The sequence below is a fragment of the Scyliorhinus torazame genome, chromosome 29 (genome assembly GCF_047496885.1).
Source record: "Scyliorhinus torazame isolate Kashiwa2021f chromosome 29, sScyTor2.1, whole genome shotgun sequence".
Classification (NCBI taxonomy): domain Eukaryota; kingdom Metazoa; phylum Chordata; class Chondrichthyes; order Carcharhiniformes; family Scyliorhinidae; genus Scyliorhinus; species Scyliorhinus torazame.
This window is the reverse complement of record NC_092735.1, coordinates 33,474,340-33,501,282: the sequence shown is the minus strand read 5'-3', so window position 1 is coordinate 33,501,282 and position 26,943 is coordinate 33,474,340. Positions and strand designations below refer to the sequence as shown.

At 52.4% G+C, this 26,943-nt stretch overlaps 2 protein-coding genes across 4 annotated transcripts in view; one reads left to right on the top strand and one right to left on the bottom strand.

Annotated features, from left to right (window-relative positions):
* akt1s1 (AKT1 substrate 1 (proline-rich)) overlaps positions 1–26,943 on the top strand; it is an 80,219-nt gene that overhangs the window by 18,201 nt on the left and 35,075 nt on the right. The window contains exon 5 of one of the 3 annotated variants that reach the window (XM_072492370.1): positions 13,498–13,981. The exons of 1 other annotated variant lie outside the window; for it this stretch is intronic. In XM_072492370.1, coding sequence (XP_072348471.1) covers positions 13,498–13,602 — 105 coding nt within the window. In that variant the 3' untranslated portion in view covers positions 13,603–13,981. Of the gene's footprint in view, positions 1–161; positions 5,433–13,497; positions 13,982–26,943 lie in introns of those variants that run through there. One more of the 3 variants, XM_072492369.1, reaches the window with a different exon arrangement.
* LOC140404027 (receptor-type tyrosine-protein phosphatase H-like) overlaps positions 25,318–26,943 on the bottom strand; it is a 96,835-nt gene continuing 95,209 nt past the window's right edge. The window contains exon 20 of the mRNA XM_072492368.1: positions 25,318–26,844. Coding sequence (XP_072348469.1) covers positions 26,686–26,844 — 159 coding nt within the window. The 3' untranslated portion in view covers positions 25,318–26,685. The remainder of the gene's footprint in view (positions 26,845–26,943) is intronic.

The following is a 26,943-nucleotide window of genomic DNA, read 5'->3' as shown; positions in this document are numbered from 1 at the left end:
GATCGAGAGAGAGCAGATGTGATGTTTCAGGTCCAAGGTGCTGCCGCTTGATTGCTCGGTTGTCATAAGGGCCCTGGCTCTGCTGTTTAACCCTGTTATCCGCCGGTGTCTCTCGCGAGCTGACCTGCTGTGCCACCCGCAAACTGACTCTCTGTTTCCAGTTCCCTTCACCAGATTTGGACAAGATTGCCGCCAGCATGAAAGCCCTGGCCATGAGCGTGACGGACGGCACCGAAATGTTCGGGGACCTGCCGCGCCCCAGACTCAACACCGGTGATTTCCAGAAGCCCTATCGGAAATTCTAGAGCACTTTTCAGCGCCACCAGCCACACTGCATTCTCTCCCCCCCCCCCCCCCTCCCCCCCTTTCTTTCCTTCCCTCCAACCCTAAAACGCAACACTACGAATGTCCTTCCTGCAAGGAAAGTCGTTACTGGTCCGGGGCGGTCCCTGTGCTCTGGCCGCTTCATGTAGCATTAAGGTTTCGTGTGAATAAAAGACTCTCACGAGCTGATTCAGTAACTTTTCATGGTGATGAAGGAAACCCGAAACTTTATAGTATATTTTTCTGGTGAAATATTGTGTAAGGCAAGAATCCTCTTTTAACGTTCCACCTTGTCCTAGTATGTCTTTCTCCTTCCAGCATGCTCTGTGATTTAAACAAGCTAACCGAGACTCTTCATTTTATTCACCGTTTACGAAGGAAGTCCTGACCGCGCAGAACCGTTCAATGTGGAGCCCTGAGATTTCAGAAATCGGTGCAAGACCAGAATTTTAACTCCCTCTCGTCCGGCTCTGTCCATTTCAATGAGATGCCCAGTAGCGGCCAAATCTGCTTGAGGGACTATTGAGACCTCCTCCCCCTCGCCGCCACCCCCCCCCCCCCCCCCAAAAGCCCTCAACCAACCAGCCGTAAGCAGGAGTGCTGCAGAAGTCTGCCTTCGAGACTGTTTTGTCAGCAACTCTGATCAACACGGCTTCGGGTGGGGAATGAGCGCCCCTCGCCTGCCTTCACCTCCATCGAGTGCGGTTCCATCCAAGTGTGCGTCGCGCTCGAAAAGGGCGAGATAGGGGGGCTGGCGGTTTCACCGTTTTGAGCAGGAGCCGACGCCGCTTTTTAAAGTCGCAAAATCAGGGGTCCTGGCCACCTCCCTGTGTGCTGGCTGTGCTTTTTCTTTTACTCTGTGTTTTCTTTTGTTAAAAAAGACGACTGCATGCTTCGGTGAACCGTGTGAATGCCATGACTTGAGATTAATTTTGCTGTGATTGGGGCTGAGCTTTGGAATGTTTAATCCGAGACGCATTAGCAAACTCTTGAGTACCCAAATCTGCTGATCTTTTCCATTGGCATTGTCCCCTGAAGCTTCGGGGCTGCAGGGCACCGTGACCCTGTTTGCCATGTGGCACAGCTCGGGGGTTAGGGAGTCGTGCCCTGGGTAATGAAGCTACTTGTGAGTGTCGTCGGGATTGCACACAGCACTGCCGGCCCTGTGAACCTGAAGGATGTTCAGGGTGGGATTATGCACTCCGAGAAATGAGAACACTGCAGTGGGTGGTTTTGAAATGGGATGGGGCACTGGCTTCGAGCCAGTGGCTTTTTGTTTGTGCGTGGAGCTCCTTGGCATCCCCGTGCCAGTCTTTCACGCGCATTGTTTGTTCAAAGAAACGGGTTTGCTCATTGATGCCAGGCATGGTGTGGCCATGATTCAGTAACTGCAGCTCGAGGACTCCTGAACTTGTTTAAAATGCTTCCATTGCTTGTGTTGCCGTAGGAACCAAATGCTGTCTGGTGTTCACTTGAGGCCCCCCAACCCCAGACCAAACACTGCAATGGCCCCTTCTGTGTCATAGTCGTCAACCTCCCTGAAAGGATTTTGCTGAGCAATGACTTTACAATGCAATGTTTGTGCAAATGTCTGAACTGATTCCCCTGTTTTGAGCTGGTTTGTGCCTGTTCACACGGTGGCCTTTAGTCCCATTTATAGATCCAAATGGCTTGTTTCGAGGTTTGGAAGCCTGTGTGTGTGTGTTTGTTTTTTTTCCCCCCTCCTTCATTACGGAAGTGCTATAATGCTCCCTTTGTGCTGGTTCGTGTAGTCAGGGAAACTTGTCAAAAGCGAGCCAGCTATTAACTCCCTAAAGTCATGTGTGGTGTCATCTGTCTTGTGTAATCTCAGAGCTCGAGGTCCGTTTCCTCACTCCGCCACCTGCCTTTCCACAACCCACCTGCTTTTCGTTCTCTTGATGTCCGCCCCAGGGGTTCTTGACTCTCAAAGGTGGAGATATCCCGGCTATCGTGGAAGTCGTTGGAAAATGTTAATTTGCCTCAGGGAGATGGGACGGATGAATGCTGACACTTCTCCCAACTTGTTAAATATTCCCCCTGGCAGAGCGCGTTATAATACCTGTGTCTCTGATATTGCCAAAGAGAATGGACCTCTGAGTCCATCAATGCTCCTCACTGTTCTCTTATAACCCAAGATTGGAATGGGTTCTACACTCATCTGTATCCTGCCGTTTGGAACCCTTACCAAGTCGTGCTTCCGTTTACTGACCAGTCAACGAGCAGTAGTTTGAACTTTGATGTAATTCTCTGTTGCCCTTGACCATTGACCTGTCAGCGACTGATGCCGATTTCTGGCCATGGGGACTCTCGTCAGCCCCGTATCGGGAGGGTGTCCAGAAGTGAATGTTTCCCCAAAAGGAACTGCGCTCAGAACATGTCGCCCAGACTTTTTTTTGAGGAGTGATGTTAATAACTGAAAACCTTTTGTCGGGTGTAGAGGTGACCCTGCTGAGCTGTAGACACTACCCACCAGTGCAGGAGTTGGGGGTTTTGGGATTGTGATATGATACGACGCCTCAATGACGGTGCTTTTGTTCAACTACATTCTCTGCTCTGCATTCATGGCGACCTCCAGAGTACCGGGCACGGCTACCCCATTCCCACTGCTTCCTTTCCCGCCTTTACTTCCCTCCCCATTTGAATTCAAGGCACTGTCGCCCTTTGCCTCATGCAGTCTCCTTCAGCTGCCCATCACCTGTCAAGTGTGACGTACCAACCCTTATATTCACTTGAGTTGCCCAGACTTTCACCCACGCATCCAATAGCCTGAGGGACTGCACCTGTGCCTCCCCTGTGTGGGAGTACCTCTTCACACGCACGGTGCTATAACGTTGCACTGCTGCCTTTGAATAATGGGCTAACCATCCCTTGGTTGAAATTAGACGTGGTAATCTTGGCCCTCTTGCCATTTCAGCCCCGCTGTGTGTTTTGGTAGACATTTGAAGTGTGTGTGTGGTCCCCGTCCGTTCTCCCCCTGGGGTAGCTGCAACAACAGTACTGCGGGCCTTCCTGCGTTCAAAGCCTATTTCTTAACACTAACTAACTGCACTCGTAGGGGGAGTTCTGAAGTCTTCGGGTGCAGGAATTTGCTTGCGTGTCTACCTCTCTCGCTGCTGTGCAGTTAATGGGTAGAAGGGGGGAGTGGGGTGCAGCTACCCCAGGACCTGATGTCCGGGGACAAGGAGGTTGAGAGGATATTTGTTTGTATTTTGCAGTGATAACCTGTGTCACTCATAACCATGCATTGTTCTTTTAAGTGGAATTGAATAAGCTATGTGAATGATGGAAGTGGGCCATGTCTGAAAGATGCTCTGAGGGGATTGGATGTTTCTGAAGGATTGTTGCAGCCTCCCTCCCACCCTGTGCATCAGCAGTTAGCAACCTTGGGACATTAGGGGAGGGAGGGGAGGAACCTTGGTTAAGAGCCAGAAGTGAGCATTGCAATGTCCATTTGGCACTGGGGTTGCAATCTGAGTCTGGTCAAGATGCATGTTCCAAGGACTCCTGTTGATCAGGGTGGCACCATGAATCTATGCACTCTGGCCAGATGGGGTGTAGAATTTGAAGTTCATTCACGATTAGAAATAGCCTTTTTTCCCCCCCAAAGAGTTAGCACAATATTAGTTTGAACACCTGTTTCCCCCCCCCCCCCCAAAAATAAAAACTGTCCATTTCACACCCCAGTATCTGCTGCCTAATGGAGGCCACTGATTGCAAATTGCACTGTGTTGGTTCTTTGGCTGAAACCTCGGGGGGTGGGGGGAGATCAGGGACTAGATGGAGGTCCATTTGCTTACGGTTACTGTGGCAATTTGGAAGCCCCGTTAATGTTTAAACACGCAGCACCCAGTCTCCACAGGGATCTGCTCCAAGTCCCACGGCACCCTCGGGATCTGCTCCAGGTCCACGGCACCCTCGGGATCTGCTCCAGGTCCCACGGCACCCTCGGGATCTGCTCCAGGTCCCACGGCACCCTCGCCAATTTATCTGGCAGCATAGCATTCAGAGAACCTTTTTTATATTTATGCAGAAAGAACGCACTGCCAGATTTTGAGCTTCTGATGCTGACCTCCATCAAAGATCAGCCTGATGTCTCCTCCTCCTCTCCATCCTCTCCAGTGTTGCCTCTGGGTTGTTCAGCCTGCCTTGTGCGAGTGACCACTTGGGGGGACGGTCGTGAGGGAATCCTCAAGCTGGTGGGTGACCTCTTGGGCCGGAATGGGATCTGGTAGAAAGTTGGAAAAGGCATACAATTTTTTATTGACAATAAAATTGTTGGCAGATCATCCAAACCTCAACTTTTGGATCCCTGAAAAGAGGGCAATGATTTTTTAAAATGGAAAAATAGACCCGTCCTCTGCTGTTTAATGGACACTGAAGTTGGCTTCAGTCATAAAACCACAGACTTTGGTCATCTTTCGTGTTGCAGGTTTTTTTTTTTTTAAAACCTGGTTAAGATTGAGCTTGCAGACAAGTTGTCTGGGGTGTTACCTAGACCTGTCTGTGTTTCTAGTATTTTGCTTCATTTTCAGCTGGGCAGATTTCCCCCTCTTCAGTGTTCCTATCATTGGGGTGAGTGAGGATGTGCACAAGAGTTTGTGAAGCTCATCACGCCATCTATTATTTTTAACCCAACAACATTTTGAAGGGCGTTAGCGAAGTGTAAGGAGGTGGGGTCGTCGATACGATGCACATTTCAAGAGTGCAACACTAGGTCAAACACTACATGTTGAAGTGGACTGGGCTCCTGTTTCTGGTCATGCTGCCACTGCCCCCATTGTCCCCCAAGTCTAGCAGCGTTGCTCTTCAAATGAGCATCATTCTTTCAGAAATAAAATAACAGGTATATCTCAGTGAAACTCCAGTTTCTGCTGTCTGCGCGGTGAGGAATTACATGAATGAGAAGTGGTCTGTGCTGTTTCGGCGAGAGCTCTGCACCTTCCGAGGGCTTTGAATAAACATGTTGCATTTTGGGATGTTTTAACAAACCTGTAGACAATCACTGCTGCAAATGTGGACAAAATGTGGAGGAACTGACGAAAGCCTATGACCTTTTTTTTCTAAGAATAAAGTCGTTATTATGACAATGGTGGTGATTTGTTTTTCTGTCTTCCCGCCCCCTACACCTTCAGATGACCATGGAGTCCCTACAGTGCAGAAAGAGACCATTTTGCCCCATCGAGCCTGCACTGACTCTCTGAAAAGATACACCCTACCTAGCCCCACTCCCCTGCCCTATCCCCATAACCCCACCTCACGGTAGCACAAGTGGTTAGCACTGTAGCTTCACAGGCCAGGGTCCCAGGTTTGATTCCCGGCTTGGGTCACTGTCTGTGCGGAGTCTGCAAGGTCTCCCCGTGTGTGCGTGGGTTTCCTCCGGGTGCTGCGGTTTCCTCCCACAGTCCAAAGATGTGCAGGTTAGGTGGATTGGCCATGATAAATTGCCCTTAGTGACCAAAAAGGTTAGGAGGGGTTATTGGGTTACGGGGATAGGGTGGAAGTGAGGGCTTAAGTGGGTCGGTGCAGACTCGATGGGCCGAATGGCCTCCTGCACTGTATGTTCTATGTTCTAACCGTTGGAAACTAAGGGGGCAATTTAGTGTGGCCAATCCACCTCACCTGCACATCTTTGGACTGTGGGAGGAAGCCCACGCAGACACTGGGAGAACATGCAATCTTCACAGATGGTGACCCAAGGTTGGATTGAACCAGGTCCCTGGCGCGATGAAGCAGCCGTGCCATGCTCACCAGCATGCCGCCTATTATTGAATTCTAATTTAACTATTTTATCTATTCGTTCATGGTACGTGGCAGTCGCTGCGCCAGCATTTATTGCCCATCCCTAATTGCCCCTTGAGGGGGCAGTTCAGAGTCAACCACATCGCTGTGGGTCTGGAGTCACGTGTAGGCCAGACCAGGTAACAGCGGCAGATTTCCTTCCCTCGAGGACATTAGTGAACCAGATGGGTTTTATCGACAATGGTTTCATGGTCATCATTGGACTTTGAATTCCAGATTTTTACTGAATTCAAATTTCACCAACTGCCCTGGTGGGATTCAAACCTGGGCCTCTGGATTCCTCATCCAGTGCCAATACCAGTGTGTCACCCTCCATGTATTTTACAGTCATTGAAGTGTGATCACCATTGCGATGTTGGGAACATGGCAGCCAATTTTCACACAACCATCTCTCCTAAAGCAGCCAGGCTCATCTGTTTTCATGATGTTGATTGAGCGATTAAATAAGTTCTTCGAAATAATGGTGGTGGGCTCGTTCCCAAGCCCGTCAGGTGGCAGCTCTGGCAGTGCAGCACTCTCACTGTACTGTAATCCCCTCTGGATGGAGACTGACATGCACAACCTTGTGGCTTGAAGCTTAAGTTCCACTCACTGAGCAATGGCTACCTAAACATCAATCTTGCAGGCTAATCTCGTTTAATACCAGTCTGGGGATTACATGGGAGTCAATTTGAGTCTCTTCGAAGGGGATTAGAGCTTTTGGTTTACAATGTAGATGACTGCCATAATTTAAAAATATTCAATGTTTGGTTAGCATGGTGGTTAGCACAATTGCTTCACAGCTCCAGGGTCCCAAGTTCGATTCCCGGCTTGGGTCACTGTCTGTGCAGAGTCTGCACGTTCTCCCCGTGTCTGCGTGGGTTTCCTCCGGATGCTCCGGTTTCCTCCCACAGTCCAAAGATGTGCAGGTTGGGTGGATTGGCCGTGATAAATTGCCCTTAGTGTCTAAAATTGCCCTTAAGTGTTGGGTGGGGTTATGGGGATAGGGTGGAGGTGTGGGCTTGGGTAGGGTGGTCTTTCAAAGAGCCGGTACAGACTTGATGGGCCGAACAGCCTCCTTCTGCACTAAATTCTATGAAAAACCTGTCAGTGGATTGAATGACTGTCAAGTGACAGAAGGCAGCACACTTCCAGTTTACAATTCTCCATCTTTGTTTTGATTTGATCCTCTTTTCACTTTCCCTGCACCCAGTTAGGCTGGTGTTGTGGCATTGATGAATGAGCTGTTCACTTATTCAGCTCTCTCTCTCTCTCTCTCTCTCTCTCTCTCACACACACACACACACACACACACACACACGCTCAGTTACTCCTATCCAGCCGCTGTCACATTTGCTGTTAAATACAGATATGCAGGCGTCTGCAGATATGTACAGGGAGCATGATGGTAAGATGTACACACTGGTATATGTGGGCATGATCTCACTCACCGACCACCTGCTTCTGCCGTGTTAAGTTCTACTGGAGCCTGCGCTCTCCTGTAAAGCTGAAGACCTAGATCTGTCAAACAGTTCAAATTCACCCTGGATGCTCGAATTACATGTTTAAACTGATGCCTTTTTTTCAATCCCTTTGCCTTGTAATCAGGATTGTAAAGATTACTTTCAGCCCCTGCACCCACCCTTTCTACCAGGACACTGGATAACCGGTTCAAGTATTTGGTGTGTCCTGCGATTGGAGATTCTGCCGCTTGACCTGCTTTATGGCCTGCTCATATATCCACCCTGAGCCTTGGGAGCAGGTTAATTTGTAACCAGTTAATGAGAAAAGTCGTGCCATTTCCAGTCCCTGCCCGAGAGACGGAGTGTTTTAGTCCCCCAGTGACCTTGCCATGAATTGTCAAGAACGACAAGTTGTGTTTCACTGTTTACAATTATGCAGCAACTTTTAAAAAGATTGTATAGAGTTTTCTAATGTAGAAAGGATACAAGCACTGAAGAGGTGTCATTCGAACTGGAACCCGCTGAGTACCAGGCTGGTAGAAGTGAAATTGATAATGATTTCAAAGGGAGATTGGGCGGGGGCTTGAGAGAAATAAACTTGCAGAGCTATGAGGATAGAAGAGGAGAATAATAATGATAATAGCTTATTGTCACAAGTAGGCTTCAATGCAGTTACTGTGAAAAGCCCCGAGTCGCCACATTCCAGCACCTGTTCGGGGAGGCCGGTACGGGAATTGAACCCACGCTGCTGGCCTTGTTCTGCATTACAAGCCAGCTGTTTAACCCACTGTGCTAAATGGGGCTACAACAGTGTTTTTCTAACCTTTTTTCTCCCGGGACCCACTTTGGGCAACAAGCCAACCATCGCGACACACGCCATGTTTGTTTACCTTTTAATGCGAAAGGTGAGCCTGCTTTGGCCTCACAAACTTGCTTGAAGTCCGGATCAACGGAGCAGAGGGCGGTGTGCATATCAGGTGCAGAGTTTCACCAGTTCCTTTGTGCTGTCTTCATCTTTATGAGCACGGAAAATCCAACCTCACACGGGTAGGTCGGCGTGAGGGAAATAGCAACAAAATGCTTGTTTTACTCAGCACTGGATACTCCTGGGAGATGCTACACCAGAATGCTGACAGCCTCGAGGGCTTTTGGCGGGTTTTTAATGTGGCATTGCGGGTAAGTTGCAGCAGCGTAGTCTTTTCATTTGGAGTCAGCTCTAAGTTAATAACCGACTCTGGGAGGGTAGCACGGTGGCGCAGTGGTTAGCCCTGCTGCCTCACGGCACCGAGGTCTCAGGTTCGATCCCGGCTCTGGGTCACCGTCCGTGTGGAGTTTGCACATTCTCCCCGTGTTTGCGTGGGTATTGCCCCACAACCCAAAGATGTACAGGGTAGCTGGATTGGCAATGCTAAATTGCCCCTTAATTGTAAAAAATAATAATTGGGGAGGGGCAGCACGGTAGCGCAGTGGTTAGCATTGCTGTCTCAAGGTGCCCAGGTTCGATCCCAGCTCTGGGCGACTGTCCCTGTGGAGTTTGCACATTCTCCCCTTGTCTGCATGGGTTTCGCCCCCACCACCCAAAGATGTGCAGCGTAGGTGGATTGGCCACGCTAAATTGCCCCTTAATTGGAAAAAAATAATTGGGTACTCTAAATTTTTTTTTAAAGACTCAATGCCTCCTCTGATTATCCTTCCTGCTGCAGTGAGAATTGTTTCTCCTTATTTATTCTGGAAAAATAAATAGTGTTGAGCATTTAAAAATGTTCTCAAAGCTGCTGCGAGGGCGTAAATCACTTCAGCCTTTCAACCGATGCTTCAGCTTAAGATAAAGAAGCCTTCGATAGGCCCCATTCACCCAGCTCCGTTCTGGGTGAGTGAAAGCAGTGGTGACCCTACGACAGCAGTGAATCGGACTTTGAAGAGTTAAGGAAGTGGGGAGTGTCGACATTGGTCTAGTGGTGGCGTCATGAGGGAGCAGATGAGGGGGGGGGGGGGGGGGGGGGGTGGAGCCTTCATCAGCTGCTTCTCGGAGACTGACCCAGTTAGAGACAGCTGAAAGGGAGATCAGCTGAGCGGACCGGGGGAGAGAAAGGCTGAGAGAGAAGGCGAGGGGTGGGGTGGGAAAGAGGTGATCAACAGACCTCTGGTATCCCAGACGATAGGGGCTGGAAGCCCCCAGAGGGACTGAATCCTTAATCAGGAATCATTGTGGGATGTTGGCGAGCTAACCTGTTGAGAGATGATGGGACCGACTGTGACACCGGGAGCAGCAATCAAAGAAGGGGAGCTGGAGAAAAGGAGCGAGAATCTGTTCCAGCTTTGGAGAAAGAAACGATGCACGCTGACCGCGGAGAGCCTGCTCTTTGCCAGCGGCGATGGGAGGGGCGGCAGGCACAAGGAGCTGAGCTTCGACTCCGTCTGGAAGCTGGAGTGCGTGGAGAGGAAGGGCACCCGTGTCTACTTCACCATCGTGACCACCGACCGGCGGGAGATCGACTTCCGCTGCGAGGACGGCACCGCCTGGAATGCCGCCATCACCATGGCGCTGGTGGAGTTCAAGAACGAGCGGGCTGTGCGCGAGTTGCAGTCGCGGAAGCCGGCCAGGCGGTGGAGGGCCTGGGCCTCGTGATGGGCCGCGGGTGCCCGGGGAGGTAGGACCGGCAGCAAGGCGGGTGGAGGGGGGGGGGTGATGGGACCAGGCCCAGACATCGCGCTGGTTAGCGGCCAAGCCAGGCCGCGCATGGCAACCGTCCTGCGGGTCAGAAGGCCCCTTGTTGCCCGGGGAACATTCAGCTGCCTGTTGCCAGGTCGTGGTATCCCTGTGCCAAAACATTAACCCGGCAGGTGCCAGAAATGGGCAGCAGGTCACCCAGCGCCAAAAAGACAAGTATGAATATTGGGTGGGATTGTTCAATCCTCACTCCTGCTGAATGACATGGAAACAATGGGCCAAATGGCCAGCTGCAGTGACACAAGATCACTGCGGTTGCTGCTTGTTTAAGAATTGCCTGTTAATGTCTGCTTTCGACCCTCGCGCTCTGGAATCGGAGACCTCTTTATTGTCTCGTGGGAAGCGGACATCGCTGGGCTGGGCCAGCATCTGTTGCCCATTCCTAATTGCCCTTGAACTGAGTGCGTCGCAAGGCCATTTCCGAGCGGCAGTTAAGAGTCGATTCCATCGCCGTGTGTGGGTCTGGAGTCACATGTAGGCCAGACCGGGTAGGGACGGCAGATTTCCTTCCCTAAAGGCGCAAGAGTGGTGGGCTTTAGCGACGATTGACAACAGTTTCATGGTCACTATTGCTTATATAATTCCATATTTTCTGAGTTGAACTTAAATTCCACTAGCTGCCGCGGTGGGATTTGAACCCGCGTCCTCAGAGCCTGTAGTCGTGCCTCTGGATTACTACTGCAGTGACATTACCACGAGGGCCCACCGTCTAACCCAGGCCGGCCTCAGTGGGTAGGCCTCTCATCTCGGTGTCAGAGGATTGCGAGCGCCAATTCCATCCCAGAGGCTTGGGCCACATAATTGAGGCCCAATCTGCCGGTGCAGTTCTGAGGGAACGCTGCACAGTTGGAGGCTCGGTCTTTCGGATAAGGCATTAAACCCCGTTCACGCCTGCCCTCTCGGGTCGATGTGAAAAAGCTGTCGTACAATCCCTACAGTGTAGCGGGAGGCCATTCGGCCCGTCGAGTCTGCACCGACCCTCCGCAAGAGCACCCTATCCTCGGCCCACTCCCCCGCCATATCCCCATAACGCCATTTAACATTTGGACACGAAGGGGCAATTTAGCACGGCCAACGCACCTAACCTGTACATCTTTGGACTGTGGGAGGAAACCCACGCAGACACAGGGAGAACGTGCAGACTCCGCACAGACAGTCACCCAAGCCCGGAATCGAACCCGGGTCCCCGGTGCGGTGAGGCAGCAGTGCCACACTTATTAAATTCCACCAGCTGCCGTGGTGGGGTTTGAACCCCTGTTCCCAGAACATTAGCCTGGGTCCAATGGCGTGACCAGTGAGCCACCACCTCCCCTGTTCGATAAGGAAAGGTAGGAAGAGGTTCAAGTGAAGCATGGACATTAGCACGGACTGGTTGGTGGGGATGGCCAGTTTCGGCTCTGCATCCCGATGAAAGGCACCAACTCCGGCAGTGCAGCACCAGCCTAGACATTACTCTCAATACTCTCGAATGGCACTTGAAACCACGATCTTCTCGTTCAGAGGCACTGGGAGCTCGCTGACAGCACCATGTTTGCGAGAAGGTGATTAAGAGCTCGGGGAAACACATGTACAACCGTGGCTCATTTAGTCTTAATCCACGGTTTGACCCCAATCCCTCAGGGCAATTCTCAGCAACCGAGTCTGGGTTGGAATCTGTCCGATCCTGTGATTTGGAGCTGACCAGTGCTATGCTCCAGCGAGCACCGAGATTAGGGGGAGCAAGTTCTGTAGCCGAGACAGCTGTAACACGAGGATGTGAATCACAGCCCAGGCACAGTACAGAGGGGGAGACTGGGTGGAGAATCGCACTCCCCTAATGTGACATTCGTCAGGCTGTGAGTCACACACTAGTGTTAATGCTGTGTTCAAAGGCATTGGTGGTGCTATTGTCGGGGGCCTTGTTGCATAGACACATGTAGACAATTGAAGAGTCAAACAGACATGCAGACAAAGAGCAGGAGGAGGCCATTCAGCCCTCGAGTCTGCTCCGCTATTTAATAAGATCATGGCTGATTAACATCCTGGGTGGGTTGCCATTGAGCAGAAACTGAACTGGACTAGCCATATACATACTGTGGCTACCAGGGCAGGTCAAAGGCTGGGAATCCTGCGGAGAGTAACTCACCTCCTGACCCCCCGAAGCCTGTCCACCATCTACAAGGCAACAGTCAGGAGTGTGATGGAATAATCCACTTGCCTAGATGAGCGCAGCTCCAACAACTCTCTGGTAGCTCGACACCATCCAGGACAAAGCAGCCCTGCTTGATTGCTCCCCCTTCCACAAACATTCAAACCCTCCACCACCGCCCAACAGTGGCAGCCGTGTGTACCATCTACAAGATGCACTGCAGTAACTCACCAAGGTTCCTTCGACAGCACCTTCCAAACCCACAACCACTACCATCTAGAAGGACAAGAGCCGCAGATACCTGGGAACCCCACCACCTGGAGGTTCCCCTCCAAGTCACTCACCACCCTGACTTGAAAATATATCGGCCGTTCCTTCACTGTCGCTGGGTCACAACCCTGGAACTCCCTCCCTAACAGCATGGTGGGTGTACCTACACCACAGGGACTGCAGCGGTTCAAGAAGACAGCTCAGCACCACCTTCTGTAGGGCAACTAGGGATGGGCAATAAATGCTGGGCCGAACCAGCGATGCCCACATCCCGTAGTTTATTTTTTAAAAAATCTGATATAATCTGCAATCTAAATCCACCTTCCCCCCCGATAATCCTTCACCCCACCCCCCCCCCTCTTGCTTACCAAGAATCTATCCCCCTCAGCCTTAAAAACATTCAGAGACTCTGCTTCTTGCAGGTGGACGAGCTGTGGGAGTGATGGTGTAAGTAGTTACGTTACTGGGTTAATAATCCACGAAAAGGTGGACCCTCCTCCAGCCATGGCTGTGTGAGGAACCTCCTTTCTGAATCTGGAATTTGAAAAACACTCGTGTCAGTAGAAATGATCATCTCTCGCACAACCTCTGCCAAGGAAATATTCCTATTGAGGTGTATGCTATCAGCTTTATAAGTGTAGACGTTGCGGTAGTCAGTTCGTACGCCATTGTTAGCCGTGCTTTCAGAAACCTGGGACATGCCTTGGGCCACAGTGCAGCATTAAATGTGCCATCTCGAGGGAAACGCGAGCCCATTTATTTTCCCCCATCTCTTTCCCCAGATTGCCGACCAGACTGATTTTCGAAGCACCTTCGTTGTTGGGTCCAATGCCTCTGGCTACAGGTTTCTGCGACGCGGTGTCCCAGGACACTGGACTCACTATTAGCTTGAACTTAAGAGCTGATGACGGAAAGAGTCGGGAACAATTACTTGACCGACTGATCCCGACAGACCTGCGGCAATTCACCAACAAGGAAACGGATGTGTAAAGGAAGCAAGTTGATCCCAGTGGAGAATATTTGACGTGCGGAAGTCAAATTTGGGTAGAACTGCACTTGCTTCGCCCTGCCGCTGATTAGTTACTTCCAGAAGAATTTGCCTAGCCCGATTCGGAACTCCATCCCAGCGATCAGCCTGGGGTGGCCAGCTCGCCAGGATTTCCCCTGGAGACTCCAGGAATTGGAAATTGACCTCCAGGATCAGCCCCCCCCCCCACTCGGGAGGAAGGTGATCGGGGCAGTCAAATAAATGTTTTTGTTTTTTTAGCATTTGTGTTTTTACTAGTTGTGAAAATGGGGAAAAGGCTGTTGAGGGGCGACAAACAGGAATCACTGCTCCCCCTCCCCCAATTGGGCAATGGGGAGTGTTGTGTTATTTACTCTGGGATAACACGGGCTGCAACTCGATGCAGCTTTGACCAAAAGATACTCCAGACTTTGAAGTAAGTTCAGTGTGATTTATTGAACCATTAGCACAGTTCTCTATGAGTTCGGCTCTCCTGCTAATCTTGCTATAGTAACTCAGTCTAACTAACCAGTCTGCTCTAAGCCACGTGGTGGGTGTGATGCTTCTGATCTGCCCCTGTCCTACTCTCTAAGTGTCGCCTGTGGAAAGAGACAGAGCATGTGTGCCCTGTCCTTATATATGGGTTATGTAATGCCCCCTTGTGGTAGTGTCACCTCTGGGTGTCTTGACTGCCCATTGGTCGTGTCCTATTCCATGTGTTCATTTGCTGTGTGTCTGCATGTCATGACATCTCTGGTGCTCCGCCTCGTGTTTACTTAGTCGTAGTGTATTTACATTAACCCCTTGTGTATTTACAATGATGCATATCACCACAGGGAGTATGTCTGTTGGACGAGCCAGGTGACCACTGGTGAGGGAGCAGGGTGAAGGGGTGGGGCAGTTGAAGGCAAGAGGCTGTGCGACCAAATCTCCTGGAATATGTCCAATCAGAGTTGGTAACAGTAGATCAGCCTTGGTCCGTCACACACGCCATTGGAGGCTGAAGTTCCCCTGTTGACATTCAGTAGGCCGAGGCTTCGTAGTTGAGCCAATTGAGGCCGAATGCCTCGGTCTCATGGCTTTTGCTCCATTTACCTCCCCAGATTTAAGGCTCCACGTATTTATACCGTGTCTGTAATGATGTTAATAAAAGGAAAGCAGATGTCACCGGATGGCTATCAGCCCGTCTAGAAAGCTTCTGTCACCATAGCAACGTGTCTCTTGGGACATACAGGGAACTCGGCAGTACTGAAGCTTATAGCAGCCCTGCTGTGCTTTACTGAAGCAGACGCCTCGATACGAAAATAGTAGAAGCTATTTCCTGTTGTGGACAAGTCCGGAACAACGGGGCACGATCTGACAGTTAGAGGTAGGTCGTTCAGGGTTGGGGTAAGGGAGGTAATCTGATCATCAAACGACCTGTAGACGCTGATGGCCGATGGAAGCTTCCACGGCTGAAATGGATAGTTTATCATTGAGTAAGAATATCAAGGGAGAGGCGAGGAAATCATAGAATCATGGAATCCCTACAGTGCAGAAGGGGGCCATTCGGCCCATCAAACCGGCACCGACCCTCTCAAATAGTACCCTACCTCGGCCCACACCCACGCCCTTTTCCCCGTAACCCTAGCTAACCTGCACATCTTTGGACACTAAGGGGCAATTGATCACGGCCAATCCACCTAACCTGCACGTCTTTGGACTGTGGGAGGAAACCGGAGCACCCGGAGGAAACCCACGCACACACGGGGAGAACGTGCAGACTCCGCACAGTCCCCTGGGTCTCTGGTGCTGTGAGGCAGCTGTGCTAACCACTGTGCCACCATTTCTTTTTATTTGTTCATGGGATGTGGGCGACGCAGGCTGTGCCAGCATTTATTGCCCGTCCCTAATTGCCCTTGAGGAGGGCAGTTAAGAGTCAACCACATGGCTGTGGGTCTGGAGTCACGTGTAGGCCACACCAGGTAAGGACGGCAGATTTCCTTCCCTAAGCGACATGAGCGAATCGGATGGTTTTTTACAACAATCGACAATGGTTTCATCTTTGGACTTTTAATTCCAGATTTTTGTTGAATTCTAATTTCACCATCTGCTGTGGTGGGATTTGAACCTTGGTCCCCAGAGCTTTACCCCGGGTCTCTTGCTTACTCGTCCAGAGACAATACCACTGTGCCACGGCCTCTCCAGGACCCTCTGAGCTGGTGACCTTGGAACACAAAAGTGGAAATCACGCTATCGCTCTTCATCCACAATCACATCGGCCTGCTGGGTTCGCTAATTAAATCTCATCGCTGGTCAGTGTGCGTGACAGGGATGAATGGGGAGTGGGTGTGTGAGGAAGGGGTGTACATCAGGCACATTGTGTCCGCTCACTTCAGCCCCTAAACAACGCAAACCGCCAAACACCCCCTGCCCCGCTCCCATCATTGACCCACACAAATTCAGGTGAATTGTTACCCATTCATGCCCTCTCAACTGGACTCAAGCAATCCCCTCGCACAATGGTTAGCACTGCTGCCTCACAGTGCCAGGTTCAATTCCGGTCTCGGGTGACTGGCTGTGCGGAGTCTGCGCGTTCTCCCCGTGTCTACGTGGGTTTCCTCCCGGGTGCTCCGGTTTCCTCCCACATTCCAAAGATCATAGATTATCATAGAATTTACAGTGCAGAAGGAGGCCATTCGGCCCATCGAGTCTGCACCGGCTCTTGGAAAGAGCACCCTACCCAAGGTCCACACCTCCACCCTATCCCCATAACCCAGTAACCCCACCCAACACTAAGGGCAATTTTGGACACTAAGGGCAATTTATCATGGCCAATCCACCTAACCTGCACATCTTTGGACTGTGGGAGGAAACCAGAGCACCCGGAGGAAACCCATACAGACACGGGGAGGATGTGCAGACTCCGCACAGACAGTGACCCCAAGCCGGAATCGAACCCGGGTCTCTGGAGCTGTGAAGCAATTGTGCTATCCACAATGCTACCGTGTTGCAGGTTAGGTGGATCGGTCGTGCTAAATTGCCCTTAGTGTCCAAAAGGTTAGGTGGGGTTACAGGGATAGGGCAGGGGAGTGGGCCTAGGTATGGTGCTCTTTCGGAGGGTCGGTGCAGGCTCAATGGGCCGAATGGCCTCCTTTTGCAATGTTGGGATTCTATGGAACCACAGTTTGAAGAGCAGCAGAGGGATGTTTTCCAGTTTCCTGGCCAACAGTCTTCCCTCCACCAACATCATTATATTCACAGGGCCAGCCAACAGCCTTGTCAGTGATCAGGTGGAGTTCTTTAAGCCTGCATTCACGGTTAGTCGGATACGCCCCTCGACAATGTTTCGGACTGCATGCCTGGGGCCTTAACGACCCCACTGATGTTGGGTGTCTGGGCAGAGACAGAACCGGTTTTAAATGGGCCCACGGTCACCGTGGGAGACCGAAGCCAGGTGGGCGAGCGATGACGTCCGTGGAGAGAGAGGATTCCCGGCCATTGCCACATCGCTGTTAATGGGATCCTGCTGTGCTCAAATTGGCTGCTTCTTTTCCTACGTTCTATCGCTGCGGCCGCACTTCAAAAGGCACTTCACCGACAGCAAAACCTCCCCAGGGCGTGAGAGGCGCTACAGAAGTGTAAATCTGACTGCGTTTTCTCGCAGTTACTAACTAGCACAGGAAGGACTCGGGGAAGTGTCGCCCGCTGACCTTGCTTCGACTGATGTCCCCTGTTGCTTTGTTTGGCCGGGGCAGGGTGGGGTTGGATTTGGGCCCCAGGTAAAGGTGGGAGAGAATCTGTGAATGACGAATGAGTAACCAGCAAACAATTCCGATGTTAAAATTAGCTTCTCTGGTTCCAATCCCACCCTAACTGCTTGTCCAGCCTGAATCACGAGACAGTGTAGAGCTTCACTTTGAGCCTGGGCTGGTATCGAACATCCTTGCTATCCCCTAAAGCCTTAATTGCCACCCTTGTCTGGGCCTTGATCCCCACTGGAGCCCTCCCAAAGCCCCACTGCCTTCGCCCCCAGGCACCCTTAATGCTTGACCAGCGCTGATGTCACCGGTGTTTTGTTGGCAAGATTGTCCTTCGTACAAACCTCTGCTGAGGGCCCCATTCACGCTGCGGGCCCCCTCACTCGCTAACGCCCACTTCACAAGTCCCTGAATTTGCTCCTCAGCCCACTTCCATTAAAACTCTCCGTCAAGGGGACGGCACGACGACGCGGGGGTTAGCGCCGCTGCCTCACGGCGCCGAGGACCCGGGGGTTCGACCCCGGACACAGGTCACTGTCCGTGTGGAGTTTGCACATTCTCCCCGTGCCTGCCTGGGTTTCGCCCCCACAAACCCAAATGATGTGCAGGGTAGGTGGATTGGCCACGCTAAAATTGCCCCTTAATTGGGAAAAAAAATCGGGTACTCTAAAATTTAGAAAAAAAAGAAGAAAAAACCCTCTCCCCCCCCCCCCCCCCCCCCCATCTTCAGAAATGCCCTCTTTCTACCAGCTCCCCATTCTGGTTGCTAACCGTCCACTTGTAATACTCGCTGTCCTACACTAGGTGTCAGCCTTGGCTCAGTTGTCACGCCCTGATCTCCGACAGGAAACTGGGTTTAAATCACACTGCAGAGCCCTGGTGAAAACTGAACGACAGGGCGAAGCATGGTTATTTACAGAAGGCCATTCAGCCCATCGAGTCTATGCTGGTTCTCAAAGCAATCCTGTCAGCCCCATTCCCCCCCCCTCCCTCCCCCCACCCTATCCCCATAGCCCTCGTCCAATTTCCCTTTGAAATCAATCGAGGGCAGCAGGTTCTAGGCCTTTGCAACTCACTCTGCACAAAATCTCTTCCTCACAAACCTCTCTTCGATCTACTTTGCTCCAGGGAGAAAGCTAAGCTGGAGCAAAAAGCCAGAATGCCCGGGGCGGAGCAGCATTGGCCAAAGGGGTATCGGGTCTAGGGGCATTGGCCAGAGAGGCATTGGCCAAAGGGATGTGTCATAACATACACCAGTGTATCATGGTGCAGACACACACACACTGATGGACACACAGCAAGACCAATCAACACACACAACACCGCAGCCAATCACCAGTTAGAGCACTTGCACTATAAAGACAGGGGGCACCAGAGTTCCCGCTCATTCAAGTAGCAGCTAACTAGGAGCACAGAGCTCACAGCCTGCAACACAGACATTCACCATGTGCTGAGTGCATCAACTGGTTAGGACAAGGCAAAGGTCTTTAGTTAAAGCTGGTATTGTATTTACCCACAGTTCAAGTATGTTTAAATAGTTAACCTTTTAATAAAATAGTGTTGCACTACGTCAAGTGTTGGTGACCTGTATGTGATCCAGAACACCCAACACATCATGATACCAGGAGTGGGTGCATACTAGCACTTCTTAGACCTACCTGCAAGTGATCTGCCTTCCACCAGCATTCCGTCATCCTGCGACATGGACAACATCAGCCCGCCGCCGCCGCTCCGCATCGCCGGCAACCTCGGGGCCAACTGGAAGATTTTCAAACAGCGCTTCCAGCTCTACCTCGAAGCCACGGAGAGGGAGGGCGCCTTGGACACCAGAAAGATTGCTTTTCTCCTCTCCACGGCCGGGGACCGTGCCATCCACATTTTCAACTCTCTCACCTTTGCAGATGACGAAGACAAGACGAAGTTCAAGACGGTTCTCCTCAAATTTGACACTCACTGCAGCGTAGAGGTGAATGAAAGTTTCGAGTGCAACGTGTTCCAGCAGCGTTTGCAGGGTAAGGACGAACCTTTCCAATCCTTTCTTACGCACCTCCGCATCCTTGCGCAATCTTGCAGCTACGGGCCCACCTCCGACTCCATGATACGCGACCAGATCGTTTTCGCTGTTCAGTCGGACCCCCTACGTCAGCAGCTCCTCAAAGTAAAGCAACTCACCCGAGCGACCGCCATCAAGACCTGTGTCCTACATGAAAATGCCACCAGTCGGTACTCCCATAAACAAGCGGCTGAAACGGCGCAGCAAGGTCCCCACGAGGCGGAACGGGTCCAAGTGATTGAGCACCTCCAGGGCCTCAGCCTGGATGAGGGCGGCCATTTCGCGCGCTTTTTGCGAACTCCCGCACTTGTACGCACCAAACGAGGGGACGGCGACGTGGAGGAACGTAATGCGCAGACGCGCACCACGAACGACCGCATCGCACATGCGCGGTGGCGCAGCGAACGTGCTGCCGTCACGACGTGCGGCAACTGTGGCTCCACCCATTTAAAGCGGCAATGCCCCACAACATCTCGACAATGTCCACGATGTGGCAGAGTTGGCCACTATGCTGCCTGCTGCCGAGAAGCTCAGCCTGCCAACTCATATCGCTTCAGCCAGCCTCGCAGGAATGTTCGGGCAATTCAACCCACGGTCACCGAGTCCGATGCGGACCTCCCACACAGCAATGACACCGAGGACCCGAAGGCGCCTTTTCCAGTCGGTGTCGTAACGAAAAACAGGCTGTCCCCGAAGCAAAGACACCAGCCGCTGTCGGTATACAGCATCGATCCAGACGATGAGTGATGTGCCACCCTGACGGTCAACCAGTCCCAAATACGATTCCGCCTGGACACTGGTGCCTCCGCCAATCTCATGGCGTGGTCTGCTTTCCAAAGCCTTCGTGTCAAACCAACCATTCTTCCATCGGCCTGCCAGCTATTGGACTACAATGGCAACATCATTCCTGCTACCGGCTCATGCCAACTCGAAGTGACGCACAAGTCACGAAAAGCCATCCTTCCTTTCGAGATTGTGGGCTCCTCGAAGGACACTCTGCTTGGCGCACAGGCGTGCAAGCTGCGAAACCTCGTTCAAAGAGTTCACTCTCTCACTCCTGATGACGCGTCTGCCTTCCAGGATGCTGTCTTCAGGGCGCAACTCAACGCCATCATCGACCAGCACCGCAACGTCTTCGAAGGCATGGGCACGCTCCCATATACTTACAAGATCCTACTTAAACAGAACGCCACGCCTGTGGTGCATGCACCTCGCAGAGTCCCAGCACCCCTCAAGGACCGCCTCAAGCAGCAGCTGCAGGACCTCCAAGACCAAGGAGTGATCTCCAGAGTTACGGAACCAACCGACTGGGTCAGTTCCATGGTGTGCGTAAAAAAGCCTTCTGGCGAGCTCAGAATCTGCATTGATCCAAAGGATCTGAATCGCAACATAATGAGGGAGCATTACCCAATCCCCAAGCGCAAAGAGATCACATGCGAGATGGCTCGCGCCAAGCTCTTCACCAAACTTGACGCCTCGAAAGGATTCTGGCAAATTCAACTTGACAGATCCAGCAGGAAACTGTGTACCTTTAACACCCCTTTTGGCAGATATTGTTACAACAGGATGCCGTTTGGGATCATATCTGCTTCAGAAGTGTTCCACAGGATCATGGAACAAATGATGGAAGGCATTGAAGGTGTTCGCGTCTATGTCGACGACATAATCATTTGGTCCACCACCCCGCAGGAGCATATCAGTCGCCTCCAGCGCGTGTTCAAACGCATACGGGAGCGGGGCCTACGCCTCAACAGAGCCAAATGCTCCTTCGGTCAGACGGAACTCAAGTTCCTCGGGGACCACATCTCCCAGTTGGGTGTGCGGCCGGATGCGGACAAGGTAGCTGCCATCACAGCCATGAAAAAGCCAGAGGACAAGAAGGCGGTCCTCCGATTTCTGGGCATGGTCAACTTCCCAGGGAAGTTCATCCCTCACCTCGCCTCCCATACCACAGCTCTCAGGAACCTGGTCAGGAAGACGACAGACTTCCAATGGCTTCCTGCCACGAGCGCGAATGGAGAGAATCTAAAACCAAACTTACCACGGCCCCGGTATTGGCCTTTTTTGATCCAGCGAAAGAGACAAAAAGTTTGACCGATGCCAGCCAATCTGCAATTGGGGCAGTGCTCCTGCAACGCGATGTGGCCTCATCATGGGCCCCCATTGCATATGCGTCACGCGCCATGACCCCCACGGAACAGCGCTACGCGCAGATAGAAAAGGAGTGCCTGGGCCTTTTGACCGGTGTCGTCAAGTTTCATGATTACGTGTACGGCCTTCCCCAATTCACCGTCGAGACAGACCATCGCCCGCTGGTCAATATAATACAAAAAGACTTTGAACGACATGACGCCTCGCTTACAGCGCATTCTGCTCAAACTCCGGCGATACGACTTCCAGCTCGTATACACCCCGGGCAAAGACCTGATCATAGCCGACGCTCTCTCCAGGGCTGTCAACACCCCGTGTGACCCAGAGGGATTCGTCTGCCAGGTTGACGTCCATGTGGCCTTCGTGGCCTCCAATCTACCGGCCACGGATGAACGCCTCGTCCAAATTCACCGCGAGACTGCGGCTGACCCCCTGCTACAGCGTGTCATGCACCATCTAACAGACGGGTGGCTCAAGGGCCAATGCCCGCAGTTCTACAACATCAGAGACGATCTGGCGGTAGTCGATGGTGTCCTCCTGAAGCTGGACCGGATTGTTATCCCGCACAGCATGCGCCAGCTTGTCTTGGAACAGCTACATGAGGGCCATCTTGGCGTGGAGAAGTGCCGACGCAGGGCCCGAGAGGCAGTGTACTGGCCCGGCATCAATGGCGACATCGCCAACACAGTGCTCAACTGCCCCACCTGTCAGCTCTTCCAGTCGGCCCAACCACGTGAGACTCTACAGCCCCATGAATTGGTCACGTCCCCTTGGTCCAAGGTCGGCATCGACCTGTTCCACGCGCTGGGCAGGGACTATGTCCTGATTATAGACTATTTTTCAAACTACCCGGAGGTGGTACGTTTACACAACATCACATCGTCTGCAGTCATCTGTGCCTGTAAGGACACCTTTCCTCGACACGGCATCCCACTCACGGTGATGTCGGACAATGGCCCCTGCTTCGCAAGCCAGGAATGGTCCAACTTTGCCAGGAGGTCCAACTTTGTGCATGTGACATCCAGTCCCCTGTACCCCCAATCCAACGGCAAAGCGGAGAGGGGCGTCCACATAGTCAAACGGCTCCTCTGCAAGGCTGCCTATGCAGGATCCAACTTCTACCTCGCCCTGCTGGCCTATCGCTCGGCCCCACTGTCCACGGGCCTGTCACCAGCCCAGCTGCTCATGGGTCGCACCCTGAGGACGACGGTGCCGTCCATTCATGTCCCAGACCTCGACCACGTTCCGGTCCTTCAACGAATGCAACTGTCTCGTGCACAGCACAAGGCGGCTCATGACTCCCGTGCAGCTGATCTCCCTGCTCTGGCTCCAGATGACAACGTCCGCATCCATCTTACGGAGGGTGGCTGGTCTGCAACTGCTGTGGTTCTTCGGCAGGTGGCTCCCCGCTCGTTCCTGGTTCGTTTACCGGATGGTTCCATTCTGCGCCGCAATAGACGTGCCCTTCGTCTCGTTCCGCACTCGCTACGTGATCCTCCACCATTACCACACCCTCCCGTTGTCCTTGACCTGGACTATGCAGAGATCCCGGTCACTCTGCATCCTCCTCACTCTGACGCAGTCCAGCCCGCTCCTCAGCCGGCGGCTCCCGATCCACCCTTGAGGCGGCCAACCAGAATTCATCACCCACCTCAGAGACTTAATTTATGAACTTTGTGCACTAATGGACTCTCTGGTCTGTTCTGTTCTTCCGTTTAATTGTTCAAGTGGTTTGTATATAGTGTTCATCTCGTTAATGTGTGACACACTGTTTTTCTGCACCAGGCACCTTCCCATGTAAATAACTTAGTTTTATGTACATAGTCCTGTAAATATTTCGCAGACACGTAGTCAGGAACATTCACCACACACTATTTATTGTCACGCAGGCACATTTCTTTATCAAAGGGGGATGTCATAATATACACCAGTATATCATGGTGCAGACACACTTTGATGGACACACAGTGGGACCAATCAACATACACAACACCACAGCCAATCACCAGTGAGAGCACACGCACTATAAAGACAGGGGGCATCAGAGTTCACGCTCATTCGAGTAGCAGCTAGCTAGGTGCACAGAGCTCACAGCCTGCAACGCAGACATTCACCATGTGCTGAATGCATCGACTGGTTAGGACAAGGCAAAGGTCTTTAGTTAAAGCTGGTATCGTATTTACCCACAGTTCAAGTATGTTTAAATAGTTAACCTTTTAATAATATAGTGTTGCACTACGTCAAGTGTTGGTGACCTGTATGTGATCCAGAACACCCAACACATCAGGGTGTTGTGTAGAAGGGCAGAGGAACATTGGGCAGAGGGGTTTCGAGCAGTGGGGTAGAGGGGTTTTCAGGCACAATGCGACATCGGTTGAGTTGAAATAGGACTCAAGGATTGCAGCCTCCACAAATATAGACACATAAACACACTAATAGGCGCTCACAAATGTCCACCTGCACTTTCCCCCTCCCTCACACTCCCACTCCCCCTCCCCCACACTCCCCCTCCCTCACACTCCCCCTCCCTCACACTCCCACTCCCCCACACTCCCACTCCCCCACACTCCCACTCCTCCTCCCCACACTCCGACTCCCCCTCCCTCACACTCCCACTCCCTCACACTCCCACTCCCTCACACTCCCACTTCCCCACACTCCCCCTCCCCCACACTCCCCGTCCCCCACACTCCCCCTCCCCCTCCCTCACACTCCCACTCCCCCACACTCCCACTCCTCCTCCACACACTCCGACTCCCCCTCCCTCACACTCCCACTCCATCACACTCCCACTCCTCCTCCCCACACTCCCCCTCCCCCACACTCCCACTCCTCCTCCCCACACTCCGACTCCCCCTCCCTCACACTCCCACTCCCCCACACTCCCACTCCTCCTCCCCACACTCCGACTCCCCCTCCCTCACACTCCCACTCCCTCGCACTCACACTCCCCCTCCCTCACACTCCCACTCCCCACACTCCCACTCCTCCTCCCCACACTCCGACTCCCCCTCCCTCACACTCCCACTCCTCCTCCCCACACTCCGACTCCCCCTCCCTCACACTCCCACTCCCCCACACTCCCACTCCTCCTCCCCACACTCCGACTCCCCCTCCCTCACACTCCCACTCCCTCGCACTCCCACTCCTCCTCCCCACAGTCCCACTCCCCCTCCCCCACACTCCCCCTCCCTCACACTCCCACTCCCCACACTCCGACTCCCACTCCCTCACACTCCCACTCCCTCACACTCCCACTCCTCCTCCCCACACTCCGACTCCCCCTCCTCACACTCCCACTCCCTCGCACTCCCACTCCTCCTCCCTCACACTCCCACTCCCCCACACCCTCACACTCCCACTCCCTCACACTCCCACTCCTCCTCCCCACACTCCGACTCCCCCTCCCTCACACTCCCACTCCCTCGCACTCCCACTCCTCCTCCCCACACTCCCACTCCCCCTCCCCCACACTCCCCCTCCCTCACACTCCCACTCCCCCTCCCTCGCTCTCCGTTCCCCCTCCCTCGCTCTCCCGTTCCCCCTCCCTCGCTCTCCTGTTCCCCCTCCCTCACACCCACTTTTACAGACACTCTCTTACTCCCAGTCAGCTGGTATCACGCAGCACAAACTGTATCTTTAAACAATAGAATTTACAACAAATAAACTAAATCTTTATTGCTTTGTACAATTGGAAACTTGAAGAGAGCAGATGTCGATCGGACCACACCCCACACCCCACGTAGTCCAGTGAAGCAGGACATGGTTAACAGGTGGAGTTTGAGGACCATAAGGATACAGCCGTGTGTGTGAAAGTGCATCGCTCACCTTTCAAATGGATTTCAGTCAAAAAAATATCAGAATTAGGAATATTACAAAATTACATAATTATTACATTCAAACACATGGAACATTAGCATGTGTCACGTGGAGGTTGGTGAATTGTTAACTCAAAATAGCGAATCAGAAGCCTGCTGTACATTGCACCCAAGTTTGTTATCTTCAATTCAGAGAGAGGTACAGCACAGGAGGCCATTCGGCCCATTGAGTCAATGCCCACTCTCTGTTGAGCAATGCAGTCTGTCCCATTGCCTCGCTCTACCTCTGTAACCCTCCACGTCTACCATCCCAGTAAAACAATGTAAAGTGCTGTTAGAAAAATCCAAGAGTCTGCTTCTCCGGGGGGGGGGGGGGGGGGGGGGGGGGGAGACGACGACAGAGCTGGTGTCACACTGTCAGAAACGATTCACACGAGAACCTGGGGAAAGTGTGGATCAGTGGGAGTGCAGAGACAGAGTGGGGCACAGAGGGACGCTGTCAGACACACAGGGAGGCTGCCAGACACACAGGGAGACTGTCAGACACACAGGGAGACTGTCAGACACAGAGAGACTGTCAGACACAGGGAGACTGTCAGACACACAGGGAGACTGTCAGGCACACAGGGAGGCTGTCAGACATAGGGAGACTGTCAGACATAGGGAGACTGTCAGACACACAGGGAGACTGTGGGATGTACGGGGAGACTGTGGGATGTACAGGGAGATGGTCGGACACACAGGGAGACTGTCGGACACACAGGGAGACTGTCAGACACACAGGGAGGCTGTCAGACATAGGGAGACTGTCAGACACACAGGGAGGCTGTCAGACACACAGGAAGGCTGTCAGACATAGGGAGACTGTCAGACACACAGGGAGACTGTGGGATGTACGGGGAGACTGTGGGATGTACAGGGAGATGGTCGGACACACAGGGAGACTGGGATGTACAGGGTGACGGTCGGACACATGCAGGATTCACATGAGCCATTTCAACGTGGAAACGTAAATAGCAACATGAGCGGCTGAAACCTGAGTGATTGCAGCATATCACACAGAAGATGGTAAATTGCTGACATTGGCTACATTTTGGGCCGTCTTTGAGAGTCCCGGGTGCAGAATGAAGGCACACACACACTTCGAGGCAGATTCCAGCCCAGCGCCATGGCAACACAGCAACGGAAGGTGCTGGAACTAACTAAAGCCGATGTACATCAGCGGCATTGATGGCATTAACGTTCTCATAGATCAGGTCCTGCTCTTTCTCCAGCTCCTGCTGATTCTGGTAGATGGCCTCTTGGGGTTCCTTCGATTGGATTATATCCAACATGCACTGATGTAGGAAGACATACTGAGGCTAAAATGTAGAAGTGGAAAACAGAGATGGAAAGGTTACACTTTGCAAAATGATCCATAAACATCAGCAATAAAAGCAAATTTTGGCGTTATTTAAATA